Genomic DNA, 20,685 nt, shown 5'->3' with positions numbered 1-20,685 from the left:
TGTGTGTGTGAATTAGTATTTCAAAGTTATAAATATTTATTATTTAATTTACATTTCTCCTTTTTGTTTTGTTTAATAAAAAAAACTATTTAATTAAAACAATAACTAATAAAAATGACAAAATCAACTAAATGACTAAACATTAAAATGTAAATGGGGAAAAATAAATAAATACAACATTTATTTGTATAGCACTTTTCATAAATGGAACGCAAGAGTGCTTGACAAGCATAAAAACAAATAATGCAATTTCATCTCAATATAAATAAATAAAATATCGAAACTTTAAAAGGTTCACAGTGTAAAATAAAGAAATTTGCAACACAGTTTGACCTCATTATCAACATGAAATAATATAAATAAGATACATTTTAAACATTATTTTTTTAAACTAAGAGAATCAGAGGTAAAGTAAAACAAAAAAAAACTTACACACAACTTCACATCATATTAAATAAAAAATATATATGACACTAAAATAACATAGCCCATATTTTTATAGTTGCCTAGGCAACATTTCTCATTTTCCTTGATGTACTAAAATAAGTAAAACTTAAATTAAAAAAGGGGCTTGACATAGTCTATTTAAAATAATAATAAGAACAATAATACAGAAAATGACTTAAGCAACAACAACAAAAAACTTAAAACGGAAAATATAAAAAGAAAAGCTTATTCGAAATATTAATAAAACAAGGGTTATAGTATCGCAGCAATAATAACAGTAAAGTAAGATAGCAATAGGCTAGCTATTAGGTGTAGAAGTGTGACGGAGGCGCGGCTGCGCCTCCTCTTGCTCCTGTGGGCGGGGCTGAAGTGCAGACGGACAGTTGGAGTAAACGTAAACGTTCCCCTCTGCTGTACATTATCGAAGAAGAAGACGGAAATGTCATTATAGATCGATTGTTTGTTTAGTTTTTTTTACTGTAGGATTTTTACCTACTAATAGGATTCTTCGCCTTTGCACTAAGATTATTTGTAAAGTTTTATTGCAGCGGTTTATCAGTTTACAGTCTGAAGTTGATATCCACAAAGGTAGCCTATATTATGCCAGGATTAGATTTAAAGTTTCTGGAGAGACCGAGAAGGAGACTGTATTGTCCTCTGTGTGATAAGCCGATGAGGGACCCGGTGCAGGTGTCCACCTGCGGACACAGATTCTGCGACACCTGCCTGCAGGAGTATCTCAGGTAAGCTAACTACACCTGACGGAAGCGAGCTCAAACTGCGTTTTAAACTTTTAATGTAATTGTATGCTAAAGTCATCTTTTAACTTGCGCGCTGTAATGTAAAGTGTGATTGAAGTGTGAAGGTATTCACGTGACATCTATATAAATCTCTAACTGAACACAACAGATCATAATATGATCTAGGTCACTTATTAATAATGAAAGGAAAAGTAAAAAAACAAACAATGTCTACACTTAAAATTAATGTTAAGTGTAAATCATTGGTGACGTGAGTGATTAATAACAAATAAAAATAATTTAATAATAATCTTCAAGGTAGGTTTTATACTACTACAGTAGGCTACGAAACATCTGGGTCTTAAGATTTGAATTCAGCAAGGTGCATTGTTAAAGTACACTAAAGACATTTAATGTTATGAAATATTTCTATTTGAACTAAAGGACTTCCGCAAGAATATTACGCACTTTTTTGCAATGTCGATGATGTCGATGCAAATCAGCTTATTAGAATGATTTCAGAAGGATCATGTGATACTGAAGACTGGAGTAATGATGCTGCAAATTCAGCTTTGTCATTACGAGAATACATAACATTTTAAAATATAGGCCTATTCAAATATATTTTGTTTTTATTAAAACACACACACACACACACACACACACACACACACACACACACACACACACACACACACACACACACACACACACACATATATCATTTCATAAAACATATGTAGCCTATTAAATGTGGTGGGGTTTAGTGTATTTAGGTCACCATCTGCATTTTTTATATATTTTTAAATAATTTAATAGATCTGCTCGTGTCCTTGTTACATTTTTCATTGTCTGTGTGGAAGTATCACTTAAAAATAATTGCTCTTATGACAGCGTGATAATAAACAAACGCCAAACAGGCCAAGCAAGATGACAGTGACACAAAATCCCTCAGGCTACAGACTCTTAGTCCTTATGTTTTACAAAGTAATGTTTACATACAATTACATGTTTTCCTCTTTTACAATTTAAAATTATAGCATGATCAAATTACTGCAGAAAGCTTCTGATATTTTTTTTAAAGAAGTTTTTCGATCCCAATTTAAACAGCCTAAATGGTTTCATGTAAAAAGAAAGTATGCAGAGTGAGTCATGTTATTTGGTAGTATTACTCAACTGTAAGCTGGAACAGTTTTGGTTTATGACCCATTCTTTGCATTCCATGCCTTGTCTTCACAGTCTCGTAGTGAAAATGCAGATTTGTGTTGCTCACAGGTGTAATGATGACGGGAACAATCACATTCATTGTCCTGTGTTATCCTGTGGATGTTATCGCAGTGTTTGACAGTCTCGTCCATTCAAATTCTATCAACCTAACGCATGCTTTTCAATTACACTATTAATTTGAAATTAATTACTTATTCAAATGTAATGTGGATTGAATCGCTGTGAAGAAATGCATGCAGGCAGTGATTTAAAATGTCCATGACCAAAAAAAAAAAATGGTCTGTTGTTATACCTAACCCTAATAGCAATACTGATAGGAACAATATTGTTCATAAAGGCTTTATGTTGGTAATTTTAACATGTTATAGCATGATCAAGATAAAACATGTCCAAATCAGGATTTTAAAAAAAATATATAATTTAATTAATTATTAAAATAATTAATTTTCAGCAAATTATAACATTTTATCTAACAAATTAGACCAAAATTACCAGTTATTATTTATTATTAATTATTTGTATTAATTATTTTTACTGAGTTATTATTTGAGTTTTTCTTTTTTTTTCTTTAAAATGTCCAAAATGGTATAACCATGAAATGCTATAATGCGCCCTGCCACAAAGCAAAAATGTGGCAGGGCCACGGTATTGGTGGCTGTGTCCTCTTTCGACAAAGCAAAAATGGTTCATGAATGGTGTGAGGAGCACAACAAGTGTTGACTTGGCCTCCTAATTCCCCAGATCTCAATCCAATCGAGCATCTGTGGGTTGTGCTGAACAAGTCCAATCCATGAAGGCCCCACCTCAAATCTTACAGGACTTAAGGATGCTGCTAACATCTTGGTGCCAAATACCACAGCACACCTTCAGGGGTCTAGTGGAGCCCATGCCTCTACGGGTCAGTGCTGTTATGGCAGCAAAAGGGGGACTAACAACCAATAATATTATTAAAATAATATTATGTCAATAATGTTATGCCTGCGAGGTGTGGCCTTCATGGATCGGACTTGTTTTTTCAGCACCTCCCACAGTTGCTCGATTGGATCGAGATCTGGGGAATTAGGAGGCCAAGTCAACACTTGTTGTGCTCCTCACACCACTCATGAACCATTTTTGCTTTGTCGAAAGAGGACACAGCCACCAATACCGTTTCCATGCAGAGGTGTACATGGTCTACAACAATGCTTCGGTAGGTGGTATGTGTCAAAGTTTTCCTAGCAAACATTGTCCAAAGCATCACACTGCCTCTGCCGGCTTGTCTTCTTCCCATAGTGCATCCTGGTGCCATGTGTTCCCCAGGTAAGCGACCCACACGCACCCGATCATTCACGTGATGTAAACGTGATTCATCAGACCAGGCCACCTTCTTCCATTGGTCTTTGGTCCAGTTCTGATGCTCACACTTTGGCGCTTTCGGCGGTGGGCGGGTCATCATGGGCACCCTACTGGCAATGCAGCTATGCATCCCCATACGCAACAAACTGTGACGCACTGTGTATTCTGACACCTTTCTATCAGAACCAGCATTAACTTCTTGAGTAATTTGAGCTACAGTAGCTTGTCTGTTTGATCGGACCACACGGGCCAGCCTTCACTCCCCATGGTCATCACTGAGCCTTGGCCGCCCATGACCCTGTTGCCGGTTCACCACTGTTCCTTCCTTTGACCACTTTTGATAAATGCTGACCACTGCAGACCAGGAACACCCCAAAAGAGCTGCAGTTTTGGAGATGCTCTGATCCAGGTGTCTTGCCATCACAATTTGGCCCTTGTCAAACTTGCTCAAATCCTTACGCTTGCCCTGATTTTCTAACACATCAACTTTGAGGACAAAATGTTCACTTGATGCCTAATATATCCCACCCACTAACAGGGGCTGTGATGAAGAGATAATCAGTGTTATCAGGACTAAATTATTTTTTGTTGCAAATATATTAAGCCGAACTGTTGAACTGTATTCAACATTGCTATAATAAGAAATGTTTTTTGATCAGCAAATCTGCATATTAGAATGATTTCTGAAGGATCATCTGACACTGAAGACTGGAGTAATGATGTTGAAAATTCAGCCAATTGTATATACGTTAAAATAGAAATATTTTTAAATACTATTTAAATACTATTGTTATGTAATGAAAGTTGCATCCATTTGTTTAAAATATCTGAGTGGATCACATGCATGACATATCTGATCTGCCTCAAAAATGCAGCTATTGCATTTTCCATCTTCTTATGAAGCCTCATGGGACTTTTAGGAAAATTCCCCATAGGATTTTGAAATGACGACGTGCTTCTGTGTCACACGTAATGGAAAGATCACAGCTTTATTAATATGTGATGTGTTGATTGTGCTGCTTCCCCATATTATGTATGCTGGGGGGCGTCACCATCCCAGATGGATGATTCACTCACATTCTCCTGAAGGCCCTCTGTCAGTTTGTGGCGTGGGAGGTGATTCTGAAGTTCCTGTCAAATCAGTTCTGCTGTGATTCATTTAAGCTTTATAACATGGAGGCATCAGTCGGAGGCAGTTGTGAACTTTTCAACCCACGACATATAAATGCATTGAATGCTAATTCAGTTCAATTCAACACATTCATGTGTCGCTCGCTTTCTGTTATGCAGAGAAGCAAAAACGTGAAAGTCAGATACATCATGGTGATTCTTCATTGAATAACATGTAACTTTGCTTTAAATAGTGAAGGTGTGTTCAAGTGCCCAGAGGACCATCTGCCACTGGATTATGCCAAAGTGAGTGCATCATCATAACAAACTACAGTTTTAAATCCCTTCTAATTTCATACAAGAAGAATAATTCCTCTAATGTTTTAAAGTGCCCCAATTATGCTATTTTTAGTTTTGGAGGTCTCCTACAAGAAGTTTACAAGCATTAAAGAAAAAAAAAGCTTTTTTATTTTCTCATAATGAACATTACCCATCACCAAATTTTTCATTGATTCTCAAACGACGCAAATCGCAATGATAAATCACTCTCTACATCCCTCCTTTACAAGAGCCTGCTCTGATTGGTCAGAGAGCTCAGTGTTGTGTTACGCACATTGCTTATCGGAAGCTACCACTCTTTCCATCAACAAACCGATGTGTATTTTTCTAATTTATTGCGGTGCACATGCAGGAGCTTTATTAAAAATGGTGCATACATTAGCTGAGCATTAACGTGACTGAATGACAATATAAAAATAGTTAAATACGTTAAAATAGGGCCCGATAACTTTATTTATCATGTGCTTTCAAATTGTTTACATTCACAAACAGCTATTTCACACGCTGCATGAAAGGGAATATTCAAAAAACCATAATGGGGCACTTTAAGAGAAATCATCCAATGTAAAATATACAGTACACAGTACGCCAGTACACAGTTATAAATGTGGAATTCTGAATGCAGATTTTTCCAGATTTGGAATTGGAGCAGCAGATTCTGTCCCTGCCCATCCGCTGCATCCACAGTGAGGAGGGCTGCCGCTGGACCGCACAGAACAAGCTTCTCCAGGTCAACAAACAGCATATCATGCGCACACAAACTCAAATCTCATTTAATATTTTTGCATACATCTTTGTAGGATTGTTAAATGTTAGTTCACAAAAAAATGAAAATTCTGTAATTAATTACCCGCCCTCATGTTGTTCGAAAACCCATAAGACTTTCGTTCATCTTCGGAACACAAATAAAGATACTGAAAGTGAACATACTTGAGTTTCCTTTACCACAACTGATATGTGTTTTGATGAATGTTTATGTGTGAATAAAAGCCTCTGTTCAGCGTATAAAGCGACTGTGTCTCTTCAGAAAATGTGCGTAGCTGTCAGCGACAGAGGGACAGAAATCATACAAATTTCATCAAAAATATCTTCATTTGTGTTCAGAAGATGAACTAAGGTCTTATGGGTTTGGAACGGCATGAGGGTGAGTAAATAATGACAGAATTTTCATTTTGGGGTACCTTTAAGAATTGCATTTTAGATGCATTTTAGTGTCTGTTTATTACTGCGTACACTACATATGAATACATACTGACTACCTATATTTTGGCCCCACTTTATATTAGATGACCTTAACTACGATGTACTTACATCATATTGTGTTTATATTGTATTACTGCACACTTTTGCTGTTATTGAGGTGGGGTACAGGTAAAGTTAGGGACAGGTGTGGTGGGATGGGTGAGTTTAAGGGTAAAGTTAGGGTCAGGTGTGATGGGATGGGTGAGTTTAAGGGTAAAGTTAGGGTCAGGTGTGATGGGATGGGTGAGTTTAAGGGTAAAGTTAGGGTCAGGTGTGGTGGTATGGGTAAGTTTAAGGGTAGAGTTGGGACAGGTGTAGGTGGGATGGGTGAGTTTAAGGGTAGAGTTAGGGACAGGTGTGGTGGGATGGGTGAGTTTAAGGGTAAAGTTAGGGACAGGTGTGGTGGTATGGGTAAGTTTAAGGGTAGAGTTAGGGACAGGTGTGGTGGGATGGGTAAGTTTAAGGGTAAAGTTAGGGTCAGGTGTGGTGGTATGGGTAAGTTTAAGGGTAAAGTTAGGGTCAGGTGTGGTGGGATGGGTAAGTTTAAGGGTAAAGTTAGGGACAGGTGTGGCAGATGGGTAAGTTTAAGGGTAAAGTTAGGGTCAGGTGTGGTGGTATGGGTGAGTTTAAGGGTAAAGTTAGGGACAGGTGTGGTGGTATTGGGTAAGTTTAAGGGTAAGGTTAGGGACAGATGTGGTGGGATGGGTAAGTTTAAGGGTAAAGTATGGGACAGATGTGGTGGTATGGGTGAGTTTAAGGGTAAAGTTAAGGTCAGGTGTGGTGGGATGGGTGAGTTTAAGGGTAAAGTTAGGGACAGGTGTGGTGGGATGGGTAAGTTTAAGGGTAAAGTTAGGGTCAGGTGTGGTGGTATGGGTGAGTTTAAGGGTAAAGTTAGGGTTAGGTGTGGGATGGGTGAGTTTAAGGGTAAAGTTAGGGTCAGGTGTAGCGGTATGGGTCAGTTTAAGGGTAAAGTTAGGGACAGGTGTGGTGGTATGGGTAAGTTTAAGGGTAAAGTTAAGGTCAGGTGTGGTGGGATGGGTGAGTTTAAGGGTAAAGTTAGGGTCAGGTGTGGGATGGGTGAGTTTAAGGGTAAAGTTAGGGTCAGGTGTAGCGGTATGGGTTAGTTTAAGGGTAAAGTTAGGGACAGGTGTGGTGGTATGGGTAAGTTTAAGGGTAAAGTTAAGGTCAGGTGTGGTGGGATGGGTGAGTTTAAGGGTAAAGTTAGGGTCAGGTGTGGTGGTATGGGTAAGTTTAAGGGTAAAGTTAGGGACAGGTGTGGTGGGATGGGTAAGTTTAAGGGTAGAGTTAGGGATAGGTGTGGTGGGATGGGTGAGTTTAAGGGTAGAGTTGGGACAGGTGTAGGTGGGATGGGTAAGTTTAAGGGTAGAGTTAGGGACAGGTGTGGTGGTATGGGTGAGTTTAAGGGTAGAGTTAGGGACAGGTGTGGTGGTATGGGTGAGTTTAAGGGTAGAGTTAGGGACAGGTGTGGTGGGATGGGTAAGTTTAAGGGTAAAGTTAGGGACAGGTGTGGTGGTATGGGTAAGTTTAAGGGTAGAGTTAGGGACAGGTGTGGTGGTATGGGTAAGTTTAAGGGTAAAGTTAGGGACAGGTGTGGTGGTATGGGTGAGTTTAAGGGTAAAGTTAGGGTCAGGTGTAGCGGTATGGGTTAGTTTAAGGGTAAAGTTAGGGTCAGGTGTGGTGGTATGGGTAAGTTTAAGGGTAAAGTTAGGGTCAGGTGTGGTGGGATGGGTAAGTTTAAGGGTAAAGTTAGGGACAGGTGTGGCAGATGGGTAAGTTTAAGGGTAAAGTTAGGGTCAGGTGTGGTGGTATGGGTGAGTTTAAGGGTAAAGTTAGGGACAGGTGTGGTGGTATTGGGTAAGTTTAAGGGTAAGGTTAGGGACAGATGTGGTGGGATGGGTAAGTTTAAGGGTAAAGTATGGGACAGATGTGGTGGTATGGGTGAGTTTAAGGGTAAAGTTAAGGTCAGGTGTGGTGGGATGGGTGAGTTTAAGGGTAAAGTTAGGGACAGGTGTGGTGGGATGGGTAAGTTTAAGGGTAAAGTTAGGGTCAGGTGTGGTGGTATGGGTGAGTTTAAGGGTAAAGTTAGGGTTAGGTGTGGGATGGGTGAGTTTAAGGGTAAAGTTAGGGTCAGGTGTAGCGGTATGGGTCAGTTTAAGGGTAAAGTTAGGGACAGGTGTGGTGGTATGGGTAAGTTTAAGGGTAAAGTTAAGGTCAGGTGTGGTGGGATGGGTGAGTTTAAGGGTAAAGTTAGGGTCAGGTGTGGGATGGGTGAGTTTAAGGGTAAAGTTAGGGTCAGGTGTAGCGGTATGGGTTAGTTTAAGGGTAAAGTTAGGGACAGGTGTGGTGGTATGGGTAAGTTTAAGGGTAAAGTTAAGGTCAGGTGTGGTGGGATGGGTGAGTTTAAGGGTAAAGTTAGGGTCAGGTGTGGTGGTATGGGTAAGTTTAAGGGTAAAGTTAGGGACAGGTGTGGTGGGATGGGTAAGTTTAAGGGTAGAGTTAGGGATAGGTGTGGTGGGATGGGTGAGTTTAAGGGTAGAGTTGGGACAGGTGTAGGTGGGATGGGTAAGTTTAAGGGTAGAGTTAGGGACAGGTGTGGTGGTATGGGTGAGTTTAAGGGTAGAGTTAGGGACAGGTGTGGTGGTATGGGTGAGTTTAAGGGTAGAGTTAGGGACAGGTGTGGTGGTATGGGTAAGTTTAAGGGTAGAGTTAGGGACAGGTGTGGTGGTATGGGTAAGTTTAAGGGTAAAGTTAGGGACATGTGTGGTGGGATGGGTAAGTTTAAGGGTAAAGTTAGGGTCAGATGTGGTATATATATATATATATATATATATATATATATATATATATATATATAAAATTTATTTATTTGTTTTAATTAAAATTGTGTTTGGCTTATATTGTGTTCCAATTTAAAATATGTTGTGGGGGTTGAGATCATCATATATTACCATTATTACCATTTTTACTGTTTTTATCAAATAAATGCCACCTTGGTGAGACTTCTTTCAAAAACATTACTGACCCCAGACCATTGAATGTTACACAGAGGCAAGACATGCAATAAACACCCAAATCTCACTCTCACACTGGGTTTCTCGCTGTCCCTCCAGGCCCATTTGTCGGTGTGTGAGTTTAACGTGGTGTCGTGTCCAAACCGCTGCTCTGTGAAGTTGCTGCGACGTGAACTGCCTGAGCACCTGCAGCATGACTGCTCTAAGAGAAAACTACACTGTGATCACTGCGGCGACCAGTTCACTGGGGAGGCATATGAGGTCAGACACATGAATTCTTCATTGTTGTTTTGTTACCATCACAGTCCCACTTTATCATACAAATACAAACCATTTAGGTTAAGTAATATTTGTAGTAATGATTTAGGGATGGTAATGTATTTATATAAAAACAACTCTTCAAGATATGGTCAGCAAAAAAACATTTTGTTTCAACACTGTCCTCATTCAGAGTCACCAGGGTGTTTGTCCTGAGGAGAGTGTGTACTGTGAGAATAAATGTGGTGCTCGTATGGTGCGGAGACTGTTGGCCCAGCACTCTGTGTCAGAGTGTCCCAAACGCAAACTGCCCTGCAGATACTGCAGGAAAGAGTTCCTCTATGACACTATTCAGGTCAGTAGACTATGCTAGTATCCTACATTTTCATTTATTTACACATACAACATTACACACTTTAGGTTATTTGTATTACCTTTCTTATGTATTGCTTTGTTTGTGATAAAGGGAGTGCATTCATAGGTGTTTTTTATTCACAGCCTCATCAGCAGCAGTGTCCACGCTTCCCCGTGCAGTGCCCTAACAGGTGTGGCACACCAGGTATCGCTCGAGAGACTTTAATGGCACATGTGAAGGAAGGATGCAGCACTGCTATGGTGCTTTGCCCATTTAAAGAGGCTGGATGCAAACATAGGGTATGATATAACGTAGTTATGCATATATAATAGCTCTATGATAAATACTAGACATCATATCTTGTATATGAAAAGTACATGTGGCCCAAAATGTATTTGGCACAATGTGTGATTGTCATTGCGTTAGAAAACAAAATAACACTGAAGGTATTTCTTTAAAAAAAGACAAAACTAGCAACACTTTTCAATTGGGATGCGGCAATATTAAAATTCTGTACAATACAGGACAACTATTATGTTATGCAGATCTCATCCAATGACCAAAATAAAATACTATACTAGTCTCTAAAAAAATCTTATGGGAGAAAAAAGGTATTTTGGGTTTAGAACAACATAAGGGAGAGTAATGATGACAGAATTTTCATTTTTGGGTGAACTAACCCTTTAAGTGTACAGAATCCTTCACACCTTCTGGTAGTGGCGCCTGGTGGCCGAGTTTAGTATCGCCTGCGAATAGTTCTTTTTTTTTAGCACAGATAAATTATTTATAATAAAACGCTGCAATATTTCAATACAAAAATTGTTAAATTCACAGTCTTTTTCACCTTTTTCTTTTTGTCTGATTCTCAAATACTTTTTTGATTCTTATCAGAGTTGTAATTTGGTGATTCGTCTCATAGTTGGTTGGTTTGGTTCTTGTAGCTCTTCATCAAAGACTTTTTTTATTCACCTTATACGGAGTGTCTATAAAAAGACAAATAAGATTTTTAGGCAAACAAAAAAACCAGCTGTAATTCAACATCCTCAGTGGCACAATCAGTAAAGTGATTGGCTTACCATTCGCTTACCATTCAATCATTGTTTTGTGTCGCTATCAACATGGGTTCAAATCCGCCTTTTGCAGAGTTTGCTCTTTTCTCTTTTCTCATCACAAATCATATCGGAGAGGCATTTTTCTAATTGTGGAAATACAGGGCTTAACAAATTGTTTAATAATAATAAAAACATTTATTGGGTAGGGTTAGGTGTAAGGAGGGCTTTTATTGTCCCTTTAAGGCAGCATCCATTTAATAATTTAAATTAAAATAATAATTTACACTCTGTTATTATTGCATTCTGTTAATGTACAACAATACTGAGGTCCAAAAAGTATGTATCTGTCAAAATAAAGTATACATTAAAATATAGCAAATAACTGCAAATTTTATATGGTGTAAATAGAATATATCACTATTTTCTCTTAGTAAATAGAACCTACAGCAATTTGCACTTAGTGTAAATATCATCTATCGCTAAGAAAATATGTTTTTTTCACTGAGTGTAAATAATATCTAGTTGCTATTAACACTTGGTGTAAATAGCAACCATTGCTATTTGCACTTAATGTAATATAGCAATTATAATTAAAGGGATCCCCTGGTCTTGAGACTTGTATGGCTTAATATAACATAAATGATGTCTCTTACTGAAATATGTAGTAGAAAACCCATGCAAGATCTACGTTATTTAAAAAAAATTATTTTATATTTGGGCGGCGCCATTTTGTTTGCGTTCTAGGTTGATGACGTAGAATGGTTGCACTCGGCAATCAGCTGGCGCTACCCGTAGCTATTTTTACCAAAACGCAACTCGAAAATGGTTTCAGAGTTAAACAAAACCAATGAATTGCTTTGTAATTGTACTTTAAACACACTCAAACATACATGTGCACACAAACTCACCTGCACACACACCTGACAGACTGCTCTGTATCGAGGTGTTGGGCTGCTCAGTCTCCACGACAGGGGCTGAATCCGAAATCGACCCCTTATACCCTGAAATAGGGCATTATTTGAAGGGACGGCCATTTGTAGTGTTGTCCGACACCATAGTGGCATTGAGTGTACTCATTCAGTCTCAAGTTCCACCGCAATAACGAGTGTACAGCCAATGTACACACAACAGCTGTCCGACTTCACGCACTCCTCTTCATTCTCTCCTTCAAGTTGTATTAGTGAACTAAAGTAGGGAATGTTATTCGTGTCTTAAAGATAAAAGTTTAAAGATTGAGGTTTTAATTCACTGAGCTTGTGCTCAATCTTTAATGCACGAACCAACATCCCATGCATCATCACCAAAACATCCTGCCTCTCTTCCTCATGCCCCCTATCCCATGGCCCTATACCTATAGTTCCCTCTGCTGGTCACACTAAGTATTACAGTTAATCTACTGTATATCAACAGTCTATCTATGATATCAATACAGGAAATAGTGAATGAGGGTGATGTATACACGCACACAGTGCGGGTGTGTGTACCCTCGCCGATCTGTTGAGGTGTGTGTGAGTCTTTGAGAGAGAGAGTGTTTGTGTGCATGTATGTTTGAGTGTGTTTTAAGTACAATTACAAAGGAATTCTTTTGTTTTGTTTAACTCTGAAACAATTTTCGAGTTGCATTGTGGTAAAAATAGCTACGGGTAGCGCCAGCTGATTGCCAAATGTACAACCATTCTACGTCATCAACCTAGAACGCAAACAAAATGGCGCCGCCCATAGTCCAAATATAAAATCGATTTTTTAAATATTGTAGATCTTTCATGGGTTTTCTACTACATATTTCAGTAAAGCCCCTTTCACACTGCACGTCGGACCCGCAATATTCCCGGAACATTGCCGGGTCACCTTCTGTGTGAAAGCAACCACGTCCCGGAATTGATTACCGAATTGAACACGGGTCGGGGACCTAGTAACATTGCATGATTCGACCCGGGACGAGCGCTGTGTGAACAAAAGCCAAAACTAATGCCGCAACATGTACGTAGTTATCGTGCGACTCCTAGAGCTTGTTTTTTCAATAATACAACCCTGCAGTGCCAGAAGAGCTCGTCGGTGTTTTAAACGCAGAGAGTGTTCGTATACAAAAGAAACTAAAATTAAACAAGCAGAAGCGTGCGCAAACTGGACACAAGTCGAGACCACGGAGCTCCTTACTATCCACGCTGAAGCTGAGATCGCTCGCCATTATACGTCACATCAGGATCACACCGGGACTGTTACGGGTTATGTGTGAAAGTGCACATATTACGGTATTTCGCTGGCAGTGTGAATGGACCAAATCTAGTGGCCCGGAAACAAATGCCGGGTCGCATTATCCGTGTATTTGCCGGAATCCCAGTGTGAAAGGGGCTTAAGAGACATCATTAATGTTATATTAAGCCATACAAGTCTCAACACCAGGGGATCCCTTTAAGAAACAACACGATCACATGTGAATGCGTATCAATAGTACGAGTTTGCAATCTCGTGGAATGTATATGCTACGCAATTTTTCGTGTGCAAAATAAACACTTTATGGCGTGTATATGACCCACTCTTGGGTAGGATGGGGTGGTGGGGTGGGTGGTTAGTGCGTATAATAACCATAAAGTTCGTATCATATGCAGGCAAAAAACTAGGTACCATATGCACGCCAAAACTCTTTTTGGCGTATACATTCCACGAGATTCCACACTCGTACTATTTATATGCATTTGCGTGAGATCAGCTCTTAAGAAAACATGCTATTTTTACTGAGTGTAAGAATCTAGTTGCACTTGGTGTAAATTGCATCTATCGCTATTTGCACTTAGTGTGAATAGCAACTGGATTCTATTTACACTTAGTGCAAATAGCCACTGCCTTATTTATGTAGCACAGTTTATAGAATACAAATAGTTTCAAAGCATTGATAGCCTGAAAGTGATTCAATGATGAAAACAGAGTTCATTTCGTAAACGAATCAAGGTCTGATTATGCATTACAAATCAGAAATCAGATTGTGGATTGGAAGCATTCAAATATTTCATCTAGTTCCTTTTGCTTGAAGATCGGATTCATCCCGCCAGTATGGAGACAAAGCTGATCATAGATCTATGCAGAGGACTTGTCTGGTTCTTGAGGTCTTTGCTGAGGATCCGTGCTGATGGCTGTCATGTCAACGAGGCCTTCACAGGGGATTGGCTAGTTGACAGATCTTTGCTGACATTCAGGTCTGCGTTGTGTTCGTGGTGTCCAGGTGCAGGTCCACCATCTGATCTGGATACAGACCGGATACAGCTGACTATGGTAACCTCAGGATAAGCAGAGAGACTAATATTAGAGTAAATGCCATTCTTCTTACGGTGAACAAGTACAATCTGGTGTTATGGGGAGTGTGCCCGGTTCTGGTTGACCTAATTTATGCAGCCTAACAATCCTTTAACTCCCTCGTGAACGTGCATACTGCAATTGCTGGAAGCCAGTGATTATAGTTTATACATTATAAAATACATTCATTTAATGATGGATGGATACATTTAAAATACATTACTTTAATGAGGGATGGATGTGTTTTTTGGAACTTCAAAAACTTCAAAAAGTGGCATAGTTGTGAGGATACTACATTTTCTAGTATTTTTGACAGAAAAGGGAGATTCAACATTTGTCTGTTATTACTGTAACTAGTGTTTTTAGGAGGTTGCAATTTTTTTTAATAAGAGGTGTTAAATAGCTAGCTTAAAGGTTTGTGGTGCTTATCCTAATTACAATGATGAATTCATAATATTAACAAAGGGATCTATGACTTCTAAGTAGCCTAGTTGGTATACAGACATTATTAGACATTTGTATCAAGGCTGGACTGGTAATCTGGCATACCGGGCATTTTCCCGGTGGGCCGACGCGCTTTGGGGCCGATAGGTTTTTTTTGTTTGTTTTTTTGCCACTGACAACATTCAGCGATAGCGGCCCTTTGGTTTGTCTTTTGAATTGACAGGCCAAAACAAGAGAGACATCCCCTCCATATTAGGCGCTTTTTTCTATTTATTTATTTATTTATTATTTGAGCGCATGGAACTGCAAAGGCGAATATCCGCACAGCGCAGCCGCTGACGAACGTACGCTGTGTTTAAATCCTGCTCTATGAATGGCAATTTGACTCCGAGTTTAGTTTTATACAATCGTGTGATATGGAAACATTACAGGTTCTGTGTTGAATCAGCTGAAAACAGCCGCGAGCATGTATTCATGACGAGGTAAAGTGGAAAACGGCAATGCACACAAACGTTTCACTTTAGCAGAACCACAATTTACCTTGCAGCTAACAGCGAAGAAATATGGTGTTTTGGAAGAAACATTTATTAAAAATGTTGCTAGTATTACTTAAATTAATATTGCAGAATATAAATAACTTTAGAGGCTGTTTTTGTAGGCTATTTTCAACAGGCGTTTACAATTTTTATTAATTACAACTTTAATAGTTTTTATATAGTTTTAGAAACCATATAGCCATATAATGAGGAGCAAGGTTTTTACAGTCTATGTGTTTTACCCTGTGACTACCATGATCTTACATTTAAATGAAACTGGCCTACAGTAAACTACAGTCTATAAAACAGCTTTAAAGTCTGGATCCCATGAAAGGACAAACTTTTTTTCCTCTTTAAAAGTTTTATTAGATCTATTTTTTTAATAGATCTAATGAAATATAATTAAATTATATTTAAATGATAGCCTCATGAAAGATAGATATCAGTGTCTTACTTAAATTGTGTTAACTTTTTTTAAAGGGGAAGTTCAATCCAAAAATGTAATTGTTTATTCACCCTAATGTCATTCCAAACCTGAATGAATTTATTTCTGTGTAGCATAAAATAAAATAATTTGAGTCTGTTTTTCATGTTCATACAATATTCAAAGGGTAGCCTAACCCAGTGGTTTTCAAACCTGTCCTGGAGGACCCCCAGCCCTGCACATTTTATATGTCTCCCATATTTGGCACACCCACTTCAGGTCTTGCAGTCTCTACTAATGAGCTCATGAGTTGAATCAAGTGTGTTAGATGAAGGAGACATACAACATGTGCAGGGCTGGGCCTCCAGGACAGGTTTGAAAACCACTGGCCTAACCAAAATGGCTTGGTTGCCAACATTCTTCAAAACATCTTCTTTTGTGTTTCACGGAAGTCATACAGGTTTGGAAGGACACGAGAGTGAGTAAATGATGACAGTATTTAAAAACAGTAAATTTACTGCATCCTAGATCAAAATCATCAGTGCTTTACTGTCAAGTTCATTTCTGTGGTAAAAAAAGCAATATTAAGTTTATCTGCATTTGCAGCAAATTCGATAATATCTATCATTATTTGTCCTTGTCCTAGTTTTATTTACTCCAATTTAAGGCCCCAACCCCAGCAAAAACATTCACGGGGAACTCATGGGCCGGATGGGCTGGGTTTGCCAGGGTCAAATTTTAGACCCAGTCCAGCCCTGATTGGTATTAGATATTTATTCCTCTCCTATAGCAAAGAATGGATGGAATTGTATCCTAGAGGGTCTATAGCATGACATCTGATGCGATACTGTAGTACACTGTTGCATGGTTATAATTTTCTCTCTAATAGTATCAATCTTGTAAGTAAACAAATTCCTAATGTCATTACTGTTGTGCTGTTTGGAAATGTCTGAACTTGAATATTTATTTCTCATTAATTTAGCCACTGTATCAAATAAATACCTATGGTTGTGTTTGTTTGTTCTCTTATAAGAGAGTCAAAAATTACGCAAATCTTTCTGTTTTTAAGGCCTTTCTGAATGCAGTAACACTGTCCTTCCAAGAAATGCGAAATACCTCTAGTTGTTTTCTTCCAGCTGTTCTCCATTTTTGGGCTGATCTCTTGAGGCCGGGAGTGGCTCAAGATACCATGGCATCAGACTATTTTCTTCAATCTTTTTTAAGGCAAAGGAGCAACTGTAGTGTCTGTATTGTCACGGAATGTCTAAACTGCTGAAAAAGAAAGAGTCAATAGTTTCTGTAGGAGCCAAAATATGATGTTCTTGTGTTGACCACAGAGTGGTGCTGTTGGTACACGATTGCTGTGTATATAGGTATGCTTCCTTTATGATGGAGGCTGGTGTTTTGACCCGGAAGGGCAAAAAGGTTTTGATCGCAATAGCGGGGAACGTTTAAGGACACCTTTCTGTATTAAATGGACTGAGTACTCAATGAGACATTTATTCACGGTGTTTGGAGTTGGCGAGACCAATAAAGCAGTGATGTGATGCAACGAAAGAATGGCTTTTCTTGTGTTTATGGGTGAACTATAAACAACGTAACACCAAGGTAGTCAAAATAGTTTCTCCGGGACCAAAATATCTCAGTAGCTTTAAGCTTTAAGATTTAGCTTCTACAGTTTCTGTTGCAACATTGAGTACTTCTAAGCCATCTAGTATTGAAACTGATCAGGAAGATTATTTATAAAGCAATCTTTAGTCGGCACTGCTGCACTCTATAGATAAATAATGTTAGCAAAAAACTTACCAAGACCAAAACAAAAATAATATAACAAAATGTTTTTAATAACAAAAATATATTTTTTGACTAATTAAGGCATTTATGTTTGGGATTTTAATGAAAGTGAATAGGAATTGGGGCTGCTCCAAAATGACAAAAATGTTTTGGGACCACAGTACCTCTCTTTGAAAAAATATGTTTAGTAATTTTTTTACTAAGAAATTAAAATCAAAATGTCCAGCACAGTATCATGACCCTAACATCTTTCTCTCTGTTTTACTCACAGTGCCCTAAGACTGCAGTGGTACAACACCTTGAAGAGGGCACCCACATCCACCTCTCTCTTCTGTGTGGTCTGGTGAATCGTCAGAAGCTGGAGCTCAGGGAACTTCGGCGTGGAGTGGAGGAACTCTCTGGAAATCGAGATGGCACACTGCTCTGGAAGCTCACAGACTACAGCCAGCGACTACAAGAAGCTAAGATCAGGGCTTCTGGGAGTTTGGAATTGTTTAGTCCCGCCTTCTACTCCCATAGCTATGGTTACCGTCTGCAAGTGTCTGCCTTTCCAAATGGGAATGGCAGTGGCGAGGGCTCTCACATGTCAGTCTACATTCGAATTCTACCAGGAGAGTACGATGGGCTGCTGGAGTGGCCTTTCCCTTACCGTGTTTCCTTCTCACTGTTAGATCAGAGTGACCCAGCGCTCACCAAACCTCAGCACATCACAGAGACCTTCAGCCCGGATCCCACCTGGAAGAACTTCCAGAGGCCGCGGCCTGGAGCTTTGGGAAGTGTTCGTGGGGGATGTCTGGATGAGAGTATGTTGGGATTCGGCTACCCAAAGTTCATCTCGCATGAGGAGATGAGGAAAAGAAACTATATCAGAGACAATGCTATTTTCATTAAAGCCACCATAGATGTGGTCCAGAAGATATTCAAATCTTGAATTCTGAAATAAACATAAAATAATCTTGTGGCCATTTTGTGCTCATAGTAAAAATGAAGATCTTTTTTGTTAAATCAGGGTTTTACCACAGATGAAGGATATGTTGATACTGGGAAGGTGCAATGTGTTGTCTATTGCATGTCTTTTTCTGTAATATGTTTGTTTTCAAATAAATATGAGATATGACAATTAAAAATGGCTAATGACTCACTTTTTATGAAAAACAATTATGGACCACCTATCGGGTCCACTGAAAAAAGTTATTATGTATCTGTGATGATTTCTTATTTGTGAATCCTCGTTTCCTATCCTCGCATCTCAGCTCCACCACTTTTAGGATATACATACCTAAGAGTACATCAAAAATGGTAAACCAACACAATCTCGTGGCAATTCATAATATACCTTACATTTTGGCAATCATTTGAATGTTTTCGTACAATCTTTTTATATGCCCAAGTGAAGGTTATGTTCTTAAAGTAGTTACGTTTTCCTGTGAGTTAGATGCTCAAACATGCATCCATATGATAAAGGCGCAGAGGAAGGATATCATTGGAATTCAGAACGATTTTATCCAGCTGATGACCACCAATCCGAAACCATCCTGCTGTAATGAGCTCAAGGATTTAAAGTGACAGACAGGCATGCGCTTATAATAAATCAATATCATCCGCTGGTGTGGATGCTAATTTAGTTATTGTTCAAGCAATGATTTTATGTCTTGTTTTGATCTGGAGATTCTGTAGAAGATGCATAATAGCGCCCCCTACTAAAGCGCCCATGGACAGCCGAAAAATTCCATCAATGTCGGGGAAAGAGTTAAGCAGCATAATGAACTGTTTTTGTACAGATCTGTCTGTCAGGCCAATCGTGGTTGTATCTCTCTATCAGTCTTACTTGATCTTAGCACTGCATTCGATACTATCACCGATCACAAGTTTATTATGGAGTACCGCAAGGCTCAGTTTTAGGACCGTTGCTTTTTACCCTGTATATGCTACCACTGGGAGATATCATTATGAAGCATGGTGTTAGTTTTCATTGTTATGCTGAAGACACAGCTCTATATATCTTCACGCCCTGACAAAACTTACCAAGTCACAAGATTAACGGAATGCATATCTGATATTAAAAATTGGATGAATAGTAATTTCCTGCAACTTAATTTGGATAAAACTGAATTTTTTAATTATTGGAAAGGAAAGCTCCATAAGTAGTAACCTGTCTAACACTTCATGACTCGTCGTCAGCGAGAAACCTGGGTGTGCTCTTTGATATCAACCTTTAATTTGAAAGCTACGTTTCTAGCATCTGTAAAACCGCATTCTACCATCTTAAAAATATATCTAAATTACGGCACATGCTTTCAATGCAAAATGCTGAACAGTTAGTATATGCATTAATGAGCTCAAGGCTAGATTATTGTAAAGCTCTACTGGGTGGTTGCCCTGCTCGCTTAATAAACAAACTCCAGCTGGTCCAAAACACAGCAGCTCGAGTTCTTACTAGAACCAGGAAGTATGATCATATTAGTCCAGTTCTGTCAACACTGCACTGGCTCCCTATTAAACATTGCGTACATTTTAAAATCTTGCTTATTACTTACAAAGCACTAAATGGTTTAGCTCCCCAGTACTTAAAGGGTTACTTCAGTGATTAGCATATGGCTTTGTATCAGTAGAAACCCTGGAGTATATTCAAATTATTGTGCTTTCCTCCCTCATATCCCCCTGAGACAAGAGATTTATGCATTTTATTTCTGGAAAAATTCCTCCTATGATGCAAATTGACGATTTTTGCATTATAGGAGGAATGCTTGCCCAAAGGCTAAAGACTACAGCCAGCAGAGGGAGCCATTTCCGCATGTTTTGAATCCGCGCATGGGGGATGGGAGATTACACTCAGCTTGCAGGGAGAGATCAGCTGGCAGCTACAGGCACTCATTTAAACGGAGCTATGGTGAGCAATGTAAGTCTTTTAACTTCTCAAATTAATTTCTATGAAAGTTAAAGGGGGGGTGAAACACTCAGTTTCAGTCAGTGTCATGTCAATCTTGAGTACCTATAGAGTAGCATTGCATCCTGCATATCTCCGAAAAGTCTTTATTTTTTTTATAATTATATAAGAA

At 38.9% G+C, this 20,685-nt stretch overlaps 1 protein-coding gene across 1 annotated transcript; it reads left to right on the top strand.

Annotated features, from left to right (window-relative positions):
- The first annotated feature begins 849 nt into the window (after positions 1-849).
- traf4b (tnf receptor-associated factor 4b) lies at positions 850-18,738 on the top strand. Its single transcript, XM_067423336.1, has 7 exons — positions 850-1,190; positions 5,114-5,165; positions 5,824-5,928; positions 9,572-9,733; positions 9,924-10,085; positions 10,229-10,384; positions 17,898-18,738. Exons 1-7 carry the CDS (start codon positions 1,048-1,050, stop codon positions 18,555-18,557), a joined length of 1,440 nt encoding a protein of 479 aa, XP_067279437.1. The 5' UTR covers positions 850-1,047; the 3' UTR covers positions 18,558-18,738.
- Positions 18,739-20,685: the final 1,947 nt, after the last annotated feature.

This window comes from Pseudorasbora parva, chromosome 18 (assembly GCF_024679245.1).
Source record: "Pseudorasbora parva isolate DD20220531a chromosome 18, ASM2467924v1, whole genome shotgun sequence".
Taxonomy (NCBI): Eukaryota; Metazoa; Chordata; class Actinopteri; order Cypriniformes; family Gobionidae; genus Pseudorasbora; species Pseudorasbora parva.
Note: the sequence above shows the minus strand (reverse complement) of the source record. Positions and strands in the feature narration are given on the sequence as shown.

What these genes read in the sequence shown, in the direction of transcription:
- traf4b (XM_067423336.1), top strand. Translation starts at nt 1,048, where the DNA reads ATGCCAGGATTAGATTTAAAGTTTCTGGAGAGACCGAGAAGGAGACTG. An exon ending in TGCCACTGGATTATGCCAAA is followed by an intron (nt 5,166 to 5,823) that starts GTGAGTGCATCA and finishes TTCTGAATGCAG; the next exon opens with ATTTTTCCAGATTTGGAATT. An exon ending in CACAGAACAAGCTTCTCCAG is followed by an intron (nt 5,929 to 9,571) that starts GTCAACAAACAG and finishes CTGTCCCTCCAG; the next exon opens with GCCCATTTGTCGGTGTGTGA.